The sequence below is a fragment of the Colobus angolensis genome, unplaced genomic scaffold (genome assembly GCF_000951035.1).
Source record: "Colobus angolensis palliatus isolate OR3802 unplaced genomic scaffold, Cang.pa_1.0 Scaffold177, whole genome shotgun sequence".
NCBI classification, from domain to species: domain Eukaryota; kingdom Metazoa; phylum Chordata; class Mammalia; order Primates; family Cercopithecidae; genus Colobus; species Colobus angolensis.
The window spans coordinates 2,369,391-2,391,641 of NW_012114899.1; the positions used below are offsets into that span (position 1 = coordinate 2,369,391).

At 37.2% G+C, this 22,251-nt stretch overlaps 1 protein-coding gene across 2 annotated transcripts in view; it reads left to right on the forward strand.

The window, feature by feature from the left end:
* Positions 1 to 22,251, forward strand: part of PRKG1 (protein kinase, cGMP-dependent, type I) — a 1,321,360-nt gene that overhangs the window by 821,171 nt on the left and 477,938 nt on the right. For both annotated transcript variants that reach the window (XM_011938762.1, XM_011938761.1), the window contains exon 4: positions 8,805 to 8,910. In XM_011938762.1, coding sequence (XP_011794152.1) covers positions 8,805 to 8,910 — 106 coding nt within the window. The remainder of the gene's footprint in view (positions 1 to 8,804; positions 8,911 to 22,251) is intronic.

Sequence of the window (22,251 nt, forward strand, 5' to 3'; positions counted from 1 at the left end):
TGGTGCAGAGCTGAGTTCAATTCCTGTATATCCTTGTTAACTTTCTGTCTCATTCATCTGTCTAATGTTGACAGTGGGGTGTTAAAGTCTCCCATTATTATTTTTTGGGAGTCTAAGTCTCTTTGTAAATCTCTAAGGACTTGCTTTATGAATCTTGGTGCTCCTGTATTTGATGCACATATATGTAGGATAGTTAGCTCTTCTTGTTGAATTGATCCCTTTACCATTATGTAATGGCCTTCTTTGTGTCTTTTGATCTTTGTTGGTTTAAAGTCTGTTTAATCAGAGACTATGATTGCAACCCCTGCCTTTTTTTGTTTTCCATTTGTTTGGTAGATCTTCCTCCATCCCTTTATTTTGAGCCTATGTATGTCTCTGCATGTGAGATGGGTCTCCTGAATACAGCACACTGATGGGGCTTGACTCTTTATCCAATTTGCCAGTCTGTGTCTTTTAATTGGAGCATTTACCTTATTTACATTTAAGGTTAATAATGTTATGTGTGAATTTGATCCTGTCATTATGATGTTAGCTGGTTATTTTGCTTGTTAGTTGATGCAGTTTCATCCTAGCATCGATGGTCTTTACAATTTGGCATGCTTTTTGCAGTGGCTGGTACCAGTTGTTCCTCACCATGTTTAGTGCTTCCCTCAGGAGCTCTTGTAGGGCAGGCCTGGTGGTGACAAAATCTCTCAGCATTTGCTTGTCTGTAAATGATTTTATTTCTCCTTCACTTATGAAGCTTATTTTGGCCAGATATTATATTCTGGGTTGAAAATTCTTTTCTTTAAGAATGTTGAATATTGGCCCCCACTCTTTTCTGACTTGTAGGGTTTCTGCTGAACGATCCACTGTTAGTGATGGGCTTCCCTTTGTGGGTAACCCAACCTTCCTCTCTAGCTGCCATTAGTATTTTTTCCTTCATTTCAGCCTTGGTGAACCTGACACTTATGTGTCTTGTAGTTGCTCTTCTCGAGGAATATCTTTGTGGTGTTCTCTGTATTTCCTGAATTTGAATGTTGGCCTGACTTGCTAGGTTGGGGAAGTTCTCCTGGATAATATCCTGCAGAGTGTTTTCCAACTTGATTGCCTTCTCCCTGTCTCTTTCAGGTACATCAATCAGACATAGATTTGGTCTTTTCACATAGTCCCATATTTCTTGGAGGCTTTGTTCATTTCCTTGTACTCTTTTTTCTCTAAACTTCTCTTCTCCCTTCATTTCATTCATTTGATCTTCAATCACTGATACCTTTTCTTCCAGTTGATCGAATCAGCTACTGAAGCTTGTGCATTTGTCATGTAGTTCTCGTGCCATGGTTTTCAGCTCCATCAGGTCATTTAAAGATTTCCCTACACTGATTATTCTAGTTAGCCATTCATCTAATCTTTTTTCAAGGTTTTTAGCTTCTTTTCGATGGGTTTGAACTTCCTTCTTCCTAGGAGAAGTTTGATCATCTGAAGCCTTCTTCTCTCAACTCGCCAAAATCATTCTCCTTCCAGCTTTGTTTCATTGCTGGCGAGGAGCTGCATTCCTTTGAACGGGGGAGAGGCACTCTGATTTTTAGAATATTCAGCTTTTCTGATCTGTTTTTCCCCCTCTTTGTGGTTTTATCTACCTTTCGTCTTTGATGATGGTGACGTAAAGATGGGGTTTTGGTGTGGATGTCCTTTTGGTTTGTTAGTTTTCCTTGTAACAGTCAGGACCCTCAGCTGCAGGTCTGTTGGAGTTTGCTGGAGGTCCACTCCAGACCCTGTTTGCCTGGGTATCAGCAGCAGAGGCTGCAGAACAGTGAATATTGCTGAACAGCAAATGTTGCTGCCTGACCATTCCTCTGGAAGCTTCATCTCAAAGGGGTACCCGGCTATGTGAGGTGTCAATCTGCCCCTAATAAGGGGTGCCTCCCAGTTAGGCTTCTCAGGGGTCAGAGACCCACTTGAGGAGGCAGTCTATCTGTTCTCAGATCTCAATCTCTGTGCTGGGAGAACCACTACTCTCTTCAAAGCTGTCAGACAGGGACATTTCAGTCTGCAGAGGTTTCTGCTGCCTTTTCTTTGGCTATGCCCTGCCCCCAGAGGTGGGGTCTACAGAGGCAGGCAGGCCTTCTTGAGCTGCAGTGAGCTCCACCCAGTTCGAGCTTCCCAGGCACTTTGCTTACCTACTCAAGCCTCAGCAATGGTGGGTGCCCCACCCCCAGCCTTGCTGCTGAGTTGCAATTTGATCTCAGACTGCTGTGCTAGCAATGAGTGCAGTTCCATGGGCGTGGAACCCTCCGAGCCAGGTGCGGGATATAATCTCCTGGTGTGCTGTTTTCTAAGACCGTTGGAAAAGCGCAGTATTAGGGTGGGAGTGACCCGATTTTCCAGGTGCTGTCTCTCACAGCTTCCCTTAGCTAAGAAAGGAAATTCTGTGACCCCTCCTGCTTCCCAGGTGAGGCAATGCCTCATCCTGCTTTGGCTCATGTTCAGTTGACTGCACCTACTCTCCTGTACCCACTCTCCGAGAAGCCCCAGTGAGATGAACCCAGTACCTCAGTTGGAAATGCAGAAATCACCCATCTTCTGCATCGCTCATGCTGGGAGCTGTAGACTGGAGCTGTTCCTATTTGGCCATCTTGTGAACATAGTTTTTATATCCTTATTGGCCATATACATTTGTCTTCTTGGCCAACTTTGATCAAAGGAAAAAATTTTCCCAAAACATAAAATTTGCCTGACTGACACTTCATAATATTTATGACGTTTCATCTTGGCCTCCTAACATTCCCAAAGCTATCTGAGTGTTAAGATGTTTGTCCTGGACTCACAGCCTGGTACATTTATTTCTAGACTATAGGTATCTGTAGGACCATGTGATTTCAGAATATTTTTAAGATAATTATGCTTTTTTATTACAGCAACGACAATTTTGAAAGTATTAGAAAATACTTTGATGATAATAGTTTTACATTTATAACGTAGAAAGTAAAAGAGAATTACAAGCTAATGTTGCTCATTAGACGTCACTTAGGTTAGTTTATAATGTGCATTGTTCTCACCCCTTAAAATGAGATAATTTTGCTAATACAATGCTGTCTGCACTTTTGAATAATATGAATGCAGCATTCATTATTCCACTATTTTATTTTAACTTATATGTCTAAGCTAGAAAGTTGAATGTTAGAGTTAAATTCCCTCTACCTGACTTTTCCTATCTGTTTGAGATCCTTAATGTCTTTCAAATTCATCTACCTCTCTAGTTTGTTTGCCATTACCAGTGTCCACCCACATGAATAATTTCAAGAGCTGCTAACTAATCTCTGTTTCTGTCTTGGTCTCTATCTCTATCTCTATTTCTGACTCTGTCTCTATTCCTACATCTTTCTTCCCTGAGTCCTGTCCTCCTCCAGTGCACCATTAGGTACTGCTAGCATAATCTTTCTGAAGTGAATCATTTGCTTTAAAGCCTTCTGTGCCCCTCTCCTCACTGGCCTCACGATCAAGTCATAACTCTGCATCAAGGCACACAAGAACCTTTGCCATCTAACAATTGTTACTTTCCTTATCACTTCTGACTCACCTCTCTACATCCTAGCATCTAATCATCCCTGGACTACTTGGAGTTTTCTCCAAGGGACACCTGTTCTTCTTTATGTATGCAATGAGACTCCTCATTTTGGAAAACACTTGTGGTGGTAGTTGTGGTGGTGGTAGGATAACCTCAATAATATCTAGCAATCCCCGTGGCATACTTGATTCTGGAGCAAGGTCTGTGAGGACACTGTTGAACTCAGTGCTGACACTTCAGTTACTGAACTGTGGGGATCCTAGGAGATATTAGGGGAAAGGCTGGGAAGGGCTGTCAGGGAACTCAGGGAAATGGCTGTTTACTAAATAGTATAAAAGTATTTGGATGTTTTAGCAACTGGCATGCCCCTAGGGACACAGATCAGCTAAGTACTAGCCCTGCCCTTGCCACTCCCACTACCTCTTTCTCTGACCTAATTTTTCCTCCAGGACTTGCTTAGAGCAGGGGCTCTTAATCTTGTGTGTGGGTGTCATAGACCTATTTGTCAGTTTGGTGAAGCATATGGACTCCTCTAAGAGTAATCTTTTTTAGAGACATGAAATAAAATACATAGGAGAAGAAAGAAAATCATTTATATTGAAATACAGTGATGACATTTAATGGTGAATTATGATATAATAACTTATTAAAACTAAGATCTAGAGTCAGATCTGGTAAATGCCATCATTTTGAAGTAGTGGTGAATGTAAATTATATTAAGATATCTGCAGCAAATATAGGAGGATATAAAAATAGCCATTGTTTCTATTGGTAACAAATCATACTGTGGTTTGTTGCTCAAATTTCTATAATCATAGGAAGAAATGCTAAATATCAGTTATAGGATAATAAAAATAAAGGTGCTCTTTTTTCTTTCTCATGTTCAAGAATCTCTTGAGTTCCATTGACAGATATTTTGGAGCTACATGGATGCCAGATTTCCTAGTCAGTTTGGACTATTGTAACAAATACAGATGCTCCTGGACTTGCAATGGGGTTATATCCTAATAATCCCAGCATGAGCTGAAAATATTGTAACTTGAAAATGCATTTAAACACTCAACCTACCAAACATCATAGCTTTGGCTAGCTTACCTTAAACATGTACAGAACACTTACATCAGCCTTTTGGGAAAAATCATGTAGCACAAAGCCTATTTTATAATAAAGTGTTGAATATCTCATGTAATATATTGAATACTTTACTGCAGTACAGTTTCTACTGAATGCATATCACTTTCACACCATTGCAAAGTTGAAAATTTTTAACTGGGACCACCGTAAACCGAAAACCATCTGTACCATAGACTGAATGGCTTAAAAGACAAACATTTATTTCTCACAGTTCTGGAGGCTAGAAGCCCAAAATCAGGGTACCAGAGAGGCTGGCTTCTTGCTGATGCCCCTATTCCTGGTTAGGTCCTCACATGGCCTTTTCTTGGTGCTTGCATGCAGAGAGGGAGATCCTCTTTTTCTAAGGGCACTAATCCCATCATGTGGGCTTTACCCTCATGACGTTATTTAAATCTGGTCTCATGCCAAGGCAACCACCTTCTGATAGCATCACATTGGGTATAGGGCTTCAACGTCTGAATTTTGGGAGGACACAAACATTCAGTCCTTAACCCTGAGTGTAGCATCCTAGCTTAAATGATTCTTTTCTGCAAAGCCTTCTTTAATCATCTCTTCTCAGCTCCTCCCCACAGAAAGTATGTGGCCTTTTTTGTGTATTCACAGCCCCAGAAACTTACCCCATGGTAGCATTTATCTCTTCGTTTGTTTTTCTCTTATACTAGACCAGGAATCAGCAAGCATTTTCTGTAAAGGGCTGGATAGGAAATATTTCAGGCTTTGCAGTACATATGGTCTCTGTTGCAATTACTCGGTTCAGCCAGAGACAATATGTAAATGAATGGGCATGGCCGTGTTCCAGTAAGACTTTCATGGACACAAATTTATTTATGGACAGTGAAAATCATTTCATACAATTCTCATGTGTCACGAAATATGCTTCTTTTAAAATTTTTCAACGATTTAAAAATGCAAAACCCATTCTTAGCCAGTAGATTGTACAAAAACAGACCATGGGCCAGATTTGGCATGGATAATAGTTTGTCTACCTCTGTACTAGATCACAAGTTTCTTGAGGGCAGGGACTGTGAGTTTGTTTTCTATCCCTAGATCTAGTACTAGTGTTTGCCATATTGGTATAAAGTAAATATGAGCGGAATAAATATTTGAATCTCTAAGTGCATTATACTTACATTTGCTTTCCCAATACTCTTCCAGAATTTGAGTTGAACAACAGATGAATTCCTCAGTAGAAGAACTTAAGCCAAATCCAGATTTGTGGTCTCTTAGTCTAGCACAATTTTATGGCTCCTTCCTCTGTAATCTTGGTGTCCCCCAAGTGAAGGCCAACTGTTCCCTGCATGGAAGTTGTTCTCAATGTACTTGTGCACTTAGAGGTCTCAGAGTAATGGGAGTTTATTTTCCACTGAGTGGGATACGGGTGACCTTAACCTGAGGAAATGATACACATTTCAGCAAAGAATTTTAGATACATACTTGAACAAAAAGGAAAGTCACTTCCCAGCACTGTCTCTGCTTTATACCATTTAGACTTAAATGCTCAACAGTAATCATCATGAAAATCACAGCAATTTTATTTGTGAAATGCTTATTCCCTATAGAGATTAACACATCACTGAAGATCAAAGGTGAATGAAGAGATATGTTTTTGAATGGTCTCTGTAAGTTATAGAAGCAATAGATTTACATTCCAGCAGGCTACTTACAAAAATGTTAATCACACCTCTAATATAACCATGTTTTGATAATAAGTCAAGGTGATTATTAATCATGCTTGTCCATCTGTAAAAAGCTGACTTGACTAATATGTATGTTGGCCAAAGTTAAATATAAAAAAGGTTTTGGTATCATGCCCAAGGTCATTGACAAATTTGCAATCTCATCAAGCCATGTTTATTATCATGCAAAATATTGAACTACAGTTTTACCTAGAGACATTTTAATAGCCCATGTAAACAGGAACCAAAAAGTAAAATGAAATTATTGAATTCTGTCAGTTTATTTTTTAAAGTCATTTTTCAACACATAGATAATGAAATCTGATACATTCAGTTTAGATATTTTGATGTAGCATCAGATGCTACCTAGGCTTAAATTATTTTGTGGGATTTTTGCAGGTAAACTTCATGTACATAAAGTTCATTAACACATTTGTCTAATGCCTACCAAATGAAATGCTGACTTCCAGTGTGGGAGCAGAGATTATAAGAGATGAGATAGGGACTTTTCTCTGAAGGAATATACAAATTTATATAAGGAAACATGATACAGACCTAGGAGAGAAATAACAATATTAACACATGCTAAGCACCAGGGAGAGAAACAGATAGAAAAAAGCAGCAATTCATAGGACAGGGAGGGACAAGGGTCAATGTCTGGGCTTGAGGTGCGAACTCAGATTTAAAATGCTGCAGATAGCTTGGCCACAGTACATGTGTGTATGTGCATGCACTACCCCCAAACCATGCAGCAACACTGCAGAAATCTCAGCCATTTCAGTCTCTTTTCCTGGTAGACTCCTGAGCTCATCGCCAGCTGTGCTCTTGTTTATGTGCTTTCCCCACCCAGTTACCCTTTGCCCACCTCTTTTGTAGCTCAACTCCTACCACTTTTTAACATCCCACTTCCTGTTCCAACTCTTAGGAACCCTCTCTTGATTTCCCAAGTTCTTTGTGGCTGTATCATCGGGTCTTACTGTTTGTCTCAAGTAAAAAGGTATTGTGGAAAACAGACTGGAGGTAGCAGATATATTAGAATCTGGCTGAAGGATACCTTCACAACTTTTGTTTTTGATGAAGTGTCATTTGTAAAAAACATTTAGAATGGAGCCATGCACACACAAGTTCTGGCTGCTTTGTTCTATTTCTACTTAAGTGAGCATGTTTTGTTTTTTCTTTAATATAGAAAGGAAGAAGTTGTATTCTAGTTTTGCAGCTTAAATTTTGCAAGAAAAAAACAGGCACAATTCAAAGATAAGGTTTACTCTGGAGTACAATATTCTTCTTATCCTCCTTCTTCCCTATTCCTTTGTGTGTAACTTCTAGCTCCTCCCCATAAGGCACACGCATGTCCTAATTCCTCTGATAACTTTTTTCTCCTCCCTCACTCCCAAATCATGATCCATCACATTCACTGGGCTTAGTCTTGAGAACTGTGAAGCAGAGACAGTGGCACTCTTCTGTCTTTCTATGTTTGGCTCAATTAACTATACCTGGCCCTATTCAAAGGTCTTCCTCAGACTATATACCCCATAGCTATGATATATGAATCTTTTTTTTAGTTCATTTGCTAACTTAAAATATTTTATGTCATGAAAATTTGAAAACATATATAAAAGTAAAGAGAATAATAAATCTCTCATATGCCATCACACCAATATAATAACCAAGATTTTTAATGTGCTCGTCTTTTAAAACATAAATTTATCATGACACATTGTTGTGTTACACACTATAACATCTGTCCTTTTCTTAAACTTCTCTTAGTCATATGCTTAATAGATCAAATGGTGAAGCTGTGGGATACTCAGCTTCAACATCTAACTATGCATTGTCAAAGATAGTGGTGCATAAGAGAATAAATTAAAATTCAACAAACATGTCTACTAAAACTACCACATGGCAACTCTGGGCACAGATTTCAATTTGTAAAACGAGCTTTGTGTGGAAATCATTGTGTAACTATTATTTCTATTATATAAATTCTCCCCTAAGCCTGAAAATTGAAATTTTACTTCTACTTTTTGTAATTAAAATATTATCATATGAGTCATTAACACCATGCTGGGTAATTGCCAGGGTCTATTATTACTTGTGAACCTCTTTTTTCTTCATGCTATTTTCTTCATATATAGCCTTGAATTACAAAATACTTTCTGTGTGTGCTTAGACACTGTCAACCCCCAAGGGACATTGAGCAAGGGAAACAGGAATCTTCTTGGTAGACAATAATGCTAATATGGAAAATTATGAACTATATTTTGCCTGTAAACATATAGGACTTTTTAAATGAGATAGGATAGCATTGTGATATTGGCTTTAAATGTTTGTAAGAAATCAATCATTTTCATGCTTCTCATGAATAGCTCATCTTCTTTGCAGGATGTTGTTCACAACTGAAATTCTCTAATTAATTTTTCCCTGTTTGTTTCCCTTTTATTTTTCTCCAGCTCTTGTAAATGTAAAACTCTGGGCCATTGATCGACAATGTTTTCAAACAATAATGATGAGGACAGGACTCATCAAGCATACCGAGTACATGGAATTTTTAAAAAGGTAGGATGCTTTCTTTTCTCTTGTGAGAGTGTTTACTTTCCTTTTAGCCCTATTATCTGAAATGCAGCACCCTGAAGACTTTTTGCCTTTCTCTCAGTCATAATAGTCTACAAATCTGTAGAGATGTAACACTTTGAACAAGCTTCTTTATATTCCTGGTGCCAGTTTCCATGACGTATGGTTAAGTCAGAACTTCAGAATTTCATGACATGTATTAAGCCATTCTCTCATAGAAGTGAGCAACTCAGAGAAACAAATAAAAATGTGCTTGAACAAAAAATGATATTGAATACATCTCCAACTATTTATTGGTTAATATATTTATGACACCTCTTCTAAACAGACTCATACTATAAGACTGAGTCATCTCTTGTGTGTGTTTCCATATGAAAGGTCAGATGACTAAGATGAAAAAGTTCCAAGAAATAGCTTATTATCCTTTAATCCTGAGCTTAATTTCCCAAATAAAATTCATTTGATGCTACAGTTCTGAAATATCAAAAGCTTTTCTTTCCTTTATATTATATATTATCATAATAACTCAATATAGGATGGAAATTAGAATAAAAACCAGCTTTTTATTTCTTAGGAATACATTGATATTCACTGGAATGAATTTCTTTGTCTCTAAGTTTATTTTCTTTTAAAGAAAGTATATTATCTTATGATTGAAAAGAATATTGACAATTCTCATGACTTTTTAAAAAGCACTTTTTTTTTAAAATTACTTTTCTTTTGAAAACAGAGCCGTTATTAAATAGTAATATACAAGTTATATGAGCATATAATGAGTGTACCGCTAATTAAGATTTCATTTTTGATAGGTAGAATATTTAATTTTTTTGTTTTGCTTTTTATTTTTGGTGACTAATCTGTTAAAATGAAGCTAAAAAGTCAATTTCACATTTTGCTTTAGTGATACAACTTAATAGGTATCTACTGAATTTTCTTAAGTTGCAATTTTTAATATTACATACTTGAATATTTCTTGTGGTTAATTTATTTTCTTACTGCCTCATCTTTTATACATTTTTATTTCTACATAAGACCTTTTATATTGATGCTAAAGGGATAATACAATTCTAATTTGATATCAAGTAATAATATGTTGAAAAATTACTGTCAGCACGGTGTTGATTTTTTTTCTCAATGTGATTGGATGAAACATTTAGAAGAGGTAGAAATGTAAATTCCTATTTGAAATTTAATATCTTTTTCAAGGAAATTAAATTATTCAGGTGCCTTCTATATTGGGTGATATATATATATGTATGTGTTGATATATATGTGTCTATACGTATGTTGTGTGTATGTGTGTGTATGATGAAAGATAGAGACAGAGAGAATGAATATTCATTTTAAGCCTTAACTTAAAGTTCAAGAGTTATTGATTTCTTCCGGTGCAGCTCTGATAAAGATCACAACTGATAATCAATGAAATGCTTACCTATAGAATATAGTCCATTATTCATCTCACATACCTAAACTTTGGACACTTACAATGTTGATTTCAGCTTCCATAAGTTTGTTCTTCCAAGAAAATGGACTGAGTGCCAGTGCTATCTCAAATGACTCTAACAAGAACTCTTTCTAGTGACACTATTTCAGGAGATGGAGATGTCTCACTCTGTGTGCATGTGTGTGTGTGTGTGTGTGTGTTCAAATTCAAATCTTAAACAATAAAATTGGCTCTCCAAAGTAAGTGAACATTTTTTGATGGTCAGAATAGAGCTGGCAGTGTTTAACTGGCTGAATAAAAAAAGAGGTGGTTGCTGACTTGGATGTCACTTTCCATCTGGCTACTCAATAAAACATAAAGTTCACATTGTTTGTGAATGTAGGACTGGGCTGGGAGTCCAGAGAGGTGACAGGAAGACCATCATTGCCTGAGGCCAGCTTTAGTCTTCCTAAATTACAACTGTGACCAACTGGTTCTCTCTCTATAAGTTTTTCAATGGCTCATAGTTCCTGTTGCATTATTTACAGCCTCATTAGTTGGACATTCAAGGCCCTCCTATAGCCAAAATCAGTGAGGTTTTTCAGCCTGGATTCTTCTCACTTCCTGCAAACCAAACAATTCCATGTACCCATCCTTTCCCTGTGCTTTTTCGTAGCACGCTCCCTCTCTGCCTGCCCCTCTCCTCCATCACTGTCAGTGGTCAAATCCTTCTCTGCTTTTTGGATCCAACTAAAAGCTGCCTTTCTATATATACTTACCTCATTACACTGAGAAGTCACCCTTTCCCTCCTCTGGAGCTTCATCTCTGCCATATGTTTTATTGTCTGCTTTGTTTCATTATAACTTGACTACTAAGCTTATTTCCACTTCTAGACTATAAGTTTTTTAAAACTAGGGTTATTTCTTAAATATCTTTGTATTCTTCTTTGGCACAAAACTTACTGCTTTATAGATAGGCACTATATAGAACAGTGAGTACAGAGCCAGTACATAATTTTCAGGACTCATTGAAGAATAAAAATGCAGAACCTCTTTCAAAAATTGATAAAAAATTAAAGACCTTGACAGCACAGCATTAAATCAAGTGTAAGAACCTTGTAAGTGCAGGCCCTATGCTTCTGTACAAGTCACACATTCATGAAGCCATGTAGGGGTGGAAAGGGTACCATCCCTTTCCTCTCCATCATAAGGGTCATGGCTGGCACACCTATATAAAAAGACAGGTTAACAAGAGAAAAGCATTGTAGATTTATCTAATTAAAGATTAGGATGACACAGGAGCCTTCTGAATGAAGTCCTAACTTTACAGGGGAAAACTGCATTTTTATGCTTAGGTTTAATGAAGAATGGGCAGCCATAGAATTGTGCTTGAACAAAAGGAGTGTGCTCTAATGATAGTGGCCTGAGTGAGGAAAACTAGCAAGGCTTGTCTGTTCATTCTTCTTAGCCTCTCTGTTGTAGCATTTCTTCCTTCCAAGTATGAGGTAGGACTCCTTTGGAATGAGAATCTTAATTTCTGTATGACTGCTGTCAAATAGAAAAGCAGGGGAAAGTTAGAATACTATTGTTAGACTTTATGGATGGCTTTCAGGAAAAAAGGAGTCTGTCTCTATGACCTGCTTCGGGGAAGAGGAATTCTAGTTTCTATGGCTTGCCTCAGGGGAGAATCAGAAGCCAGAGATAGAAGGCAGGAGAAGGTCAGAGAGAAAGGACATCTGAGGCCTTTCCTTCAGGGTGTCTTTTTCTGAGCTCCAAAAGCTAGAAGAGTGAATAATATTCATTCCTTCTTCACATCCCAAGGTTAGCTATACTTGGTACTATTTATTTTTGAAGGCTGTTAAGAGATAGCATAATAGCGCCAATGATAGATACTATCAAAAACTCAGAAGACCAAAATAAACTGTTTTACTGTAACTTCGGAATTACTTTTATCTCCCTGTTTGTTTTTGTTTTTTTAAAAAATTGCTTATCTTTCTTTTACATCATATAAAACTTTAATTTTTTTTTTTTTAATAGTCAAGCCAATCCACTTTTTTCTTTATGACTTAGGCTGGATATAGTGGCTCATGCCTGTAATCCCAGCACTTTGAGAGGCTGAAGTGGGCAGATTGTTTGAGCTCAGGAGTTTGAAACCAGCTTGGTCAACGTGGTTCAACCTTGTCTCTGAAAAAAAAATAGAAAAATAGAAAAATTACCAGGTGGGGTGGCATATGCTTGTAGTCCCAGCTACTCAGGAGGCTGAGGTGGGAGGATCACTTGGGCCTGGTAGGTTGAGGCTGCAGTAAGCAGAAATCCCGCCACTGCACTCCAGTCTGGGCAACAGAGAGAGACCCTGTCTCAAAAAACAAAAACAAAAACATCACTGCATATATAGGAAAGCTTACCTAACATTATAAAAAACATTGACTTTAAGGGCTTTAAAGCAGTCCGTGAAGAGGGGGATGTTTTTCTCTATGTGTTTGCTAAATAAAACTTGCATCTAAATTTTTTTACTATAGATATCTTATACTTTATATTTTGTGAACAAGTTAAACGTGTAAAGCAATGGCGATGCTATAAAAAAAATGAAAACTCTAGCAAAGGATCATGCAAATTCTCAGAGTTCTTTTCGGTAAGGTTCTCTGTTGTAAATCCCAATGCCTTCTCAACTGAGGAATTTCAGGAGCTGCCACAGGCTAAAAGATGAGTGGCTCTCTATCATTTCTTATCTTGTGGTGCCACTGTTTCTCCTGATTTTTCTGAATAAACGCCTAAGTTTGGAGGAGGAGAAAAGGGGACACACCAGGCATATAAATGCACTGCTAATAGTCAAGAGTTTTTCTTTATTGTCAAAGTTGGGTTTTATTTTTATTCCATTGTAGTTACCCATTTTGTAACTCCCAGTCATGTGGTTTGGCCCCCTCTTTGCTATTAGATGCCACATCAAACTGTGATTCTGGCTCTTTAATCCTATTTAGTCATTTCTCTTTTGTGCCTGTATTTCAGATTCCCTGATGTAAACACAGATGTTTCTATCCAGATCATAGAAAAAAAAAAAAAAAAAGGTATTCAAGGGGCAATGCTACTAAGCATGGCATAATTGATGTAGGTCAAACCATGATTTTTCCAGTCGCCAGCATTTTCTGTCATCTTTGGCTACTAAAATATACTGTTGTTTTTAAGACAGATTCTGAAAAATGAGCCCAATAACCGCCAGAGTTAATTTGTGTTGCTTTTCTCTGAGTATATTCTCTGTTACTGTTGTTAGCACTGGTATTTATGCCCAGAGGAGCATTAGTATGTAGCTGTGTGACCATTGAGGTTTACTTGTATAAACTAGGTTTTCTTTTGTCCCCAAACTATGAAACTGATAAGGACAATGATAATGGTGGGCCCTGATTTATATTACTTGCTTCACTGACATATCAGAGAGACGACAGGGGGTTTTTGGAATTGAAGCTACATACTAGATCCTGTTTGCCCTCAGAAAATATTTTCTTTATCCACTTGGTAAGACAGATGTGCTCATGTCATCCCTCTTGCATTAAACCTTTCCATATTTCCCATCACTCCTAGGAGAAAGCCTACCTAGTTGTTACCATTGTTTTCCAAGCCCTGCCTTCCCTGACACTACTCCAGACTCATCTCACTCTACATCTTCTCCTTTTTTATTCCCTCATCTTCCCTTGTCCAAGTCACATGGTACTCTTTCATCTCCTTAAATGGTCCATGGCCCCTCTTAATAAATAGGATTATCTCAAGAGACTCCCCTCCCTTTGAATGGGCGCATTTCCAGAGTGATCAAGATGTGACGACACATCAAGTATGCCTGCCATAGTGAAAAATAGAATCTGATACCTCTTAAAACTCTTATAAATGTCTGATTTCCCTTCCCTTCCTTGAGTTGAATGGGGACAATAATAGTATTCACCACTGAGCTTTACATTATATTTTCAATACAAATAATTGTAAAGTTCACAGACTCTGAAGATTTTTGGTGATAATTCGGTTCCCACCTGACTTTCCACCTGTTAAAGAACTTGAAGGTGTTGTTCAATTTTGAAAGTACTCATCATATGGTTTGGCCCCTTTTAACCAGAAGGGTAAATCTTTGCCAGGAAGCCCTCATTACTGGGAGGTGATTTGTAACCAAAGTCCATAACCGATGGCCCTCTATGGGGGCCTGGTAGCGTCTATATACAAAAGGATCAAGATGATGGGTGGGCCCTTGGCAAGTCATAGAGCTGCTTTGATGATCCCTCCTTATTCCATAATTTCCTTTCTAAAAATGCTGCTAGATTTTAGTGCTGTGTAAAGCTTCCTTATTCTTTATCTCCATGACTGGGGAGTGAGCCCCAAGTCCACTTGTGCTTTTCCCTTATTCTCTGAAACAAAAATGTTTGTATATATATCCAACATATTGTTAAATAAATATGCTACCTATTTATATATACGTATTCTGAAAGTAAGTGATTTTCCCTTTAAAAAGTATGACTTTGTTATTGTAACTTTATACTTTCATTTGATATCAGAATGGCCTTGACTATGAAGATAATTTCATGTTGAGATCACCCCTCGACTTCTGCCGATGGGCCATACTCAAGCAAACTTTTCTGAAACTTCTGTTTAATTGCTTTACATTTTTCTCATTTTGTGGTTTCTGCCTCACCTGCCACTGGACGGGATCAACATGATGATGCATCATCACCTCTGTGGTCTGATGAATCAACAAGGATTAAATGATTCTGGGCTTAGAAAAATCTAAGATGTGATGTCATTTAATTTCTCTGCATATTTTACAGCTGAAGCAACTGAGTCTCAAAGAGACCAAAATAAGCTCATACCCAGTAAAAAACAGAGCTTAGACTAAACCTCGGGTTTCTGAATCTCTAACCTGAGTATTACCCCCTACCTGGACTTCAGTTCATATTTGTTTTCTAATGGCAGCTCCCCACTACAGTAAACTAAAGTGAGGGTAGTTTAGTTATATTTTCATTCTTCGTCTCCACAAAGGCAAATTTATTGATTATTAATTCAATAGTATATAGATCTTTGTCTATATTCTAACTATATACCTTTATTTTCAATCTTTTAGAAATAAAATATATAAACCCCTTACAAGCTTTTCCTTCTTTGATCCAATTTAAAAATCTACAGTTTCATTTTTTTAAATAACTCAATCCAAAGGCACTTTATTTTTGATATTTTAATTGTATTTTATCATATTTGTAAAAGTGTAGTCAGGGAGAGAATTAGAGTTTGTTGAGTAGAATATAAAGTTATGAGGAGTGTGAAAGGTTATTCATTCTATTGACGAGGGAACGGAGCCTAGATTGGTGACGAGAGCTGCCCCACATCACCCGGAAAATTGCTAATAAAATCATCCCTGTGCCTGGGCAAGTCTGAAATTTTACTATCCTAAAATATCACCTTTGTTTTGTTCAAAATCTTCAAGGTAAAATTCCCCGCAATCTTGACTAAACATATGTCCTAGTGTTTTTGCCTTTCGTATAGGATCTTCTGTGAAGATCTTGCCTAAGTTGTCATACCCTCCAGGGAAAGAGAAAGTAACTGCACAGAGATGCCCTTGTAATAAACATTTTTTTTTTTTTTTTTTGTGAAGGAGTTTCGCTCTGTCGCCCAGGCTGGAGTGCAGTTGCGGGATCTCAGCTCACTGCAAGCTCCGCCTCGCGGGTTTAAGCGATCTCCTGCCTCAGCCTCCCGAGTAGCTGGGACTACAGGCACCGGCCACCTCGCCCGGCTAGTTTTTTGTATTTTTTTAGTAGAGATGGGGTTTCACCGTGTTAGCCAGGATGGTTTCGATCTCCTGACCTTATGATCCCCCCGTCTCGGCCTCCCAAGTAATAAATATTTTTAATGATAAATTTGGAATGAGGCCAGAAAATGTACACTTTTCAGTTCTCAGCTGATGGTCATGTAGCTGGTCTGGGGGTCATTCTTGGAGAACTACTTATCTAGGACATAAGATGAAAGCAGAAAATACATTTCAAATATTTTAAGTATTTGTATGACTTATTAATATGAAAAGTGCCTAGGTTTAAATCCTGGTTTCACCGTTTATAGGTATATGATAGGTTGGTGCAAGAGTAATTGCAGTTTTGACTGTGAATTTTAAATCATTATAACTAGGTTCAAACACATCTTTATTAATCAAAATAGAAACCATTGCTGTCTACACATTTTTTTCCAATAAGAAATAAGCTTGTTTATTCTTGTAGTATAAAAATCCATTTTTAGGGATTTGACAAACTCTTGGAAAGCGCTTTCTGCATCCCGCTGGTTATGGAAGCGTTTTCTCTGCAAAAAGTTGTTGAGATGCTTAAAGAGTAGTAGTCAGTTGACGAGAGGTCAGGTGAATATGGCAAATGTGGCAAAATTCTTAGCCCAATTCATTCAACTTTTGAAACATTGATTTTGTGATGTGTGGGCAGGCATTGCATGGAGAAGCGTTGGGCCCTTTTTGTTGATCAGTGCCAGCTGCAGGCATTGCAGTTTTCAGTGCATCTCATCGATTTACAAAGCATACTTCTCAGATGTAATGGTTATGCCGGGATTCAGAAAGCTGCAGTGGATCAGACTGGCAACAGACCACCAAAAAGGGACCATGACCTTTTTTTGGTGCAAGTTTGCTTTGGAAAGTGCTTTGGAGCTTTTTCTTGGTCCAACCATTGAGCTGGTCATCACTGGTTATTGGATAAAATCCGCTTTTCATTTCATGTCACAAACCAATCCAGAAATGCTTCGTTGTTGTACAGAATAAGAGAAGACGACTCTTCAAAATGACGATTTGTTTTCCACTCAGCTCATGAGACACCTGCTTATTGATCTTTTTCACCTTTCCAATTTGCTTCAAATGCCAAATGACTGTTGAGTTTTTTGGCAACTTCTTGTGTAGTTGTTAAGAGGATCAGCTTAGATGATTGCTGTCAACGTCCAATGGCCAGCCACTATGTTCTCCATCTTCAAGGTTCTCCTGTCCTTTGCAAATCTTCTTGAACCACCACTGCACTGTACATTCGTTAGCAGTTCCTGGGCCAGATGTGTTTTTGATGTTTCAAGTTGTCTCTGCTGCTTTAGGACCCACTTCAAACTCAAATAAGAAAATCGCTTAATTTGCTTTTTGTCTAATATCATTTCCATAGTCTAAAATAAACATAAAATAAACAGCAAGTAATAAGTCATTAGCAAAAAAGCACTAAGTAACAAGCCATTAGCAAAAAAAAAGCATAAAGTAATAAGTCATTAGCAAAAAAGCATAAAAGGATGTATAACATAACCACATTTATTTAAGAATGTATTCCAATACCAAATGGCAAATTTCAACAATGCCAAGACTTCAATTACATTTACACCAAGCTAATATAATCATAGGCAAGGTTCTTTACATTTATGTGCAATAAAAAATATAGTAAATCCTCCCACTATCAAGGATCATAATTAGAAATAAACAAAATAATATGCTAGTAAAAATTTATTAAGTGTGTGCCAAGCAGTGTTCAAAATGCTGTAGATATATTAACTTATTCTCAACAAAAATTCATAAAGTAAATACTATTATAGCATCATTTCCATTTTACAGATAAGAATACTAAGGCCAAACAGATAAAGAAAACTACACTGGTAGTCAGGGTAGAGCCAGTGTCTGTAGAACTGATACTCTTAAACTCCACCCTATATTACCTCAATAAATTCTGGATACCTGAATATTAGTCCCTGCACATTGCTGTCCTTCTCATTAAATAGGCATTTACTCAGCCTGGAGATTTCAGCGATAGGTCGACTTTGTTCTTGGAGTACCTGGGCTTCCTATTCACCATATTTTTTCTCTCTCAGTACCCTTCTCCCAAACCTCAGTATTATTTTCCCTTCATCTCAGCCCTCTAGAATATGTTCTCAAAAAATGCTCAGTAATAGCTTAAGAGCTATCACTTTAAACAAGTGACAATGTCTTAGAATTACATAGGCTCAGTGAAGGGGCCTTGTTTGGAAACCCACCACTTGTACATAAGCAGGCACCATGATTTCTAAAACAAATATTAAATGACTTACAACTCAGGATCAGTGTCTTCTGTAGACATTCAGACACTGTGTTTCTGATTCTTTTTTAACTGCCTGACTTTGACCTCCTCAAGCACAGGCTGTAATCTGTAAGCAGAACCTGTTCTTGCTTAGGCTATGCTCTGTGATCTTTTACGGAATTGAACTGTTTGGACATATACAGAGTATCTTTTGTACACGTTAGCCTGAAAAAATGAAAATGCCACTTTTTGGGCACAAATTATATAAAATACAACAATATCGTCTAATCAGTTTGTAGAGTTCACAATTCTGGGAAGTTAAAACAATGATTTCCCTTTCCCCAGATTTTTCTTCTATCGTTTACAAAAAGAGATGGGAAAGAGAAGGTGCATATTGAAACAATTTGGGGGCTGTTAGAACTTATTTTTTTGTTTACTTTTTTGCTTTTTAAGTCTCAATGACAGACATATTGAGCTCGTAAGCTTTGAGCTTTAATAGAGCTTTTCAAGAAGATTGTGAAACCTGCATTAGAATTAAGCTTGATAAAGCTGGTATGGTTTTAATTTGAAGGGAAATATTGGGAAGAATAAATAAAGAGGCACTTTCTCACCCCATTTTCAAGTTGGTTTGCTCACAGACCATTTCGTGGTAGCAGATTCATTCTTGTTAAAGATGACACAAGGAGCAGGTAAATCTAAAAGTGGCCATTAGTTTTATGTTGTCATCTGGCATTTGCACAAATGTCTCCATATTGATCCTTTTTTTATTAAAAAAAGAAAGAAAGACAATGTGATCTCAGATTTTTGCATAATTATAGGCTAATTTAAAAAATTTATTCCTCTGCACATTTCATATTGGTACTTTCACCTCCATATGTGTAAGTTTTTTCTAATTTTTGCAAATAATTAATAAGATACTCAGTTGATTATATCTGTGGTAAAATCTTCCACTTGAGCCAATAATGAATCTCACACAGATAAGTCCTATTTAGTCCAAGAAAAGACTAAGTCGTCGGCTAAGGGACTTAATACATTGATTCATTGTGCTGGCCTCTCCCTGAGCCTGGGTTTAGAGGGATGAGTCTCTTCAAGGACTGTAGGCAACTTTTCCTCACCATCTCAATGAGAATACTTTCTCAAAACTCTGGGGTTTCAAAAATCTAAAACAGTGTGACAAGGCACTTTAATATTCCTCTAGCCTGTTGTAGCTTTGAACTTTAAAAATCGTTCCTCTAGTGAGACTTACTTTATATCTGTATCATTCAGATTGAGCCTTATAACAGTTCCATTCTTGTAAAATGTTTTGTAAGCAAAAGATTAGTGCATCTGGGAGTGAGTTCTTTTCCATAAGGAAAACTATTGTGTAATGAACAAATTCAGAAAGAATCCATGAGTTACTGGGAAAAATTAAGAAGGGTGGTCTTCTGAGGTCCCAGCAACATAGATTTCTCTGCTTGCTATAGAAACCCACTTCCTCATAGTTGGAGAGAACTCTGATAGAGAATCAGAAGTGGGAATGAAAAAGTACTGCTAAGGCACAAAATAAATACTAGGGCAATTTAGACAAAGAAAGCATCTTAGTGTGTACATTTTATCTGTCCTGAGAAGACACCAGTACATCAGTTTGTCAGTTTAAAAAAAGCATGAAAAAGGCAGAATTAGCATTATAGATCCTTTTTTGTTTGTTCTTGTTTTTGGCTTGGAATAAAGTTAATCATAATTTATTTACCAATATGATTTTACCAAGGCAAACTCTTAAAGGAAAGCTTAGAATCTGGCTGTTGGGCAGCATGGGTATCTATGAATCTGAGAATCCTGATTTTCTGACTCTTCCTAGGATGCAGGGAAAGTAGCCCCTGGAAAGGGGAAGCCCTTAGCGGGAGCATGAGCACAGTGCTTCACAGCAGAACTAGGGGCCTCGTTGTGAACACTCCCTTTACCAAACCCAGTTTGAGTGCTTTCAAAGCAGAAACTCAAAACCCAAAACAGAATAAGCCAACACCTGCCTCCTTACACACATTATTATCTCACTTAATTTTGACAGCTCCTTAAAGAAAGCTAATCATAATTTATTTACCAGTATGATTTTACCAAGGCATTTCCATTTTACTGAGGCAGTAACTAGAATCATGAAAATTGGCAATTTCCCAGCATCAGTAATGAATCTCACACAGATAACCCCTGTATAGTCCAAGACAAGACTAAGTCCTTGGCTAGGAGGCTTCATACATTGACTCATTATGCTGGCCTCTTCCTGAGCCTGGATTTGGATTTAAAACCAGGTCCAATCCAAAAATCTTTATTCTGTTAATGTATCAGGCCAATTTCCTGAAAATGGGTAATGTCAGAGGAAGAATAATAGAACAAATGTTTTAAAACCTTTTATAGATTAAAGAAGTAATGTCAATTGGTGAATATGTGAAAAAATCATTACAAGTATAATGAAAAACGTTCCTTGGAAGTGTATTTCTATAAACATTTCAATTCATGGAAAAGTTCCTAATATATAATTTTGGCACTAGTATGTGTGTGTGTGTGTGTGTGTTTAATCATCCATCCATAGTTAAATCCGAGGTATTTAAAAGTAATTTCAAAACAGAGGAGAGAGGATTTTTTCTTTGAGTTCTAATATGATGTAATTTTATTATTTACTTTGTGCGTATATAATGAGTGATAGAATAATTATGCTAAAGCCCAGAAGAATTCCAATTAAGCAGCACCATTTAGTTATTTTATAAATACACATAGAGTGTTTAAAATTATTCAGTACTTTTCAAGCAATGGAATAAATACTGTTTTCCCTGTTGGCTGGAAGGGGTCCAATGGGTAAGTATTGTATTCCGTGTTTGGAAAAAACTACTTAAGTGCTCTGGTTTGTTGTGCAAACAAAGATAAATCAAAGTTGCCTTGGAGGATGGATTTGCTTGTTTTATTTTTTAAAGAAATTAAATACATAAATAAATCTAACAGAAACACAGCCAAGAAAGCAAGAAAAGAAATATTAAAATTTAAGAATTTTAATTCCACAGAATTCTAAATTCTTACAAATTTTGACTTTAGGTTGGTTTTATGTGCGTTGAACTCTGTATACTTAGCATTGCTTCTTGAAATTAGGTCTTGGTGTTTGGGGCAGCGGGGCCCAAAGGAATGACAGATTTTGTTGTTATTTTTATTTTTTTTTTAAATTATAATTTAAGTTCTGGGATACATGTGCAGAACGTGCAGATTTGTTACAATGGTATAGATGTGGCATGGTGGTTTGCTGCACCCATCAACCCATCATCCACATTAGGTATTTCTCCCAATGCTATCCTTCCCCTAGCCTCCTCCTCCCCCAACAGGCCCTAGTATGTAATGTTCCCCTACCTGTGTCCTTGTGTTCTTGTTGTTCAACTCCCACTTATGAGTGAGAACATTCAGTGGTTGGTTTTCTGTTCCTGTGTTAGTTTGCTGAGAATGATGGTTTCCAGCTTCATCCATGTCCCTTCAAAGGACATGAACTCATCCTTTTTATGGTTGCATAGTATTCCATGGTATATATGTGCTACATGTTCTTTATCCAGTCTATCATTGATGGGCATTTGGGTTGGTTCCAAGTCTTTGCTATTGTGAACAGTGCTGCAATAAATGTATGTGTTGTTGTTATTTTTAATATATGTTTCAGTCTTGTCTGGATAAAAATGTGACAAAATACTCTAGGGCTAACCAATAAGTAAGTATGAAAAGTAGTTAAATACTAAACAGCAAGAAGTGATTGACTTGTTTTCAGTTAATGAATATTATTCTAAATGACATTAACTTCCTTTTTTCCTTTGTCTTCTTCTCTTTTCTTTCCTTCTCTCATTCACAATAAATCAATACATT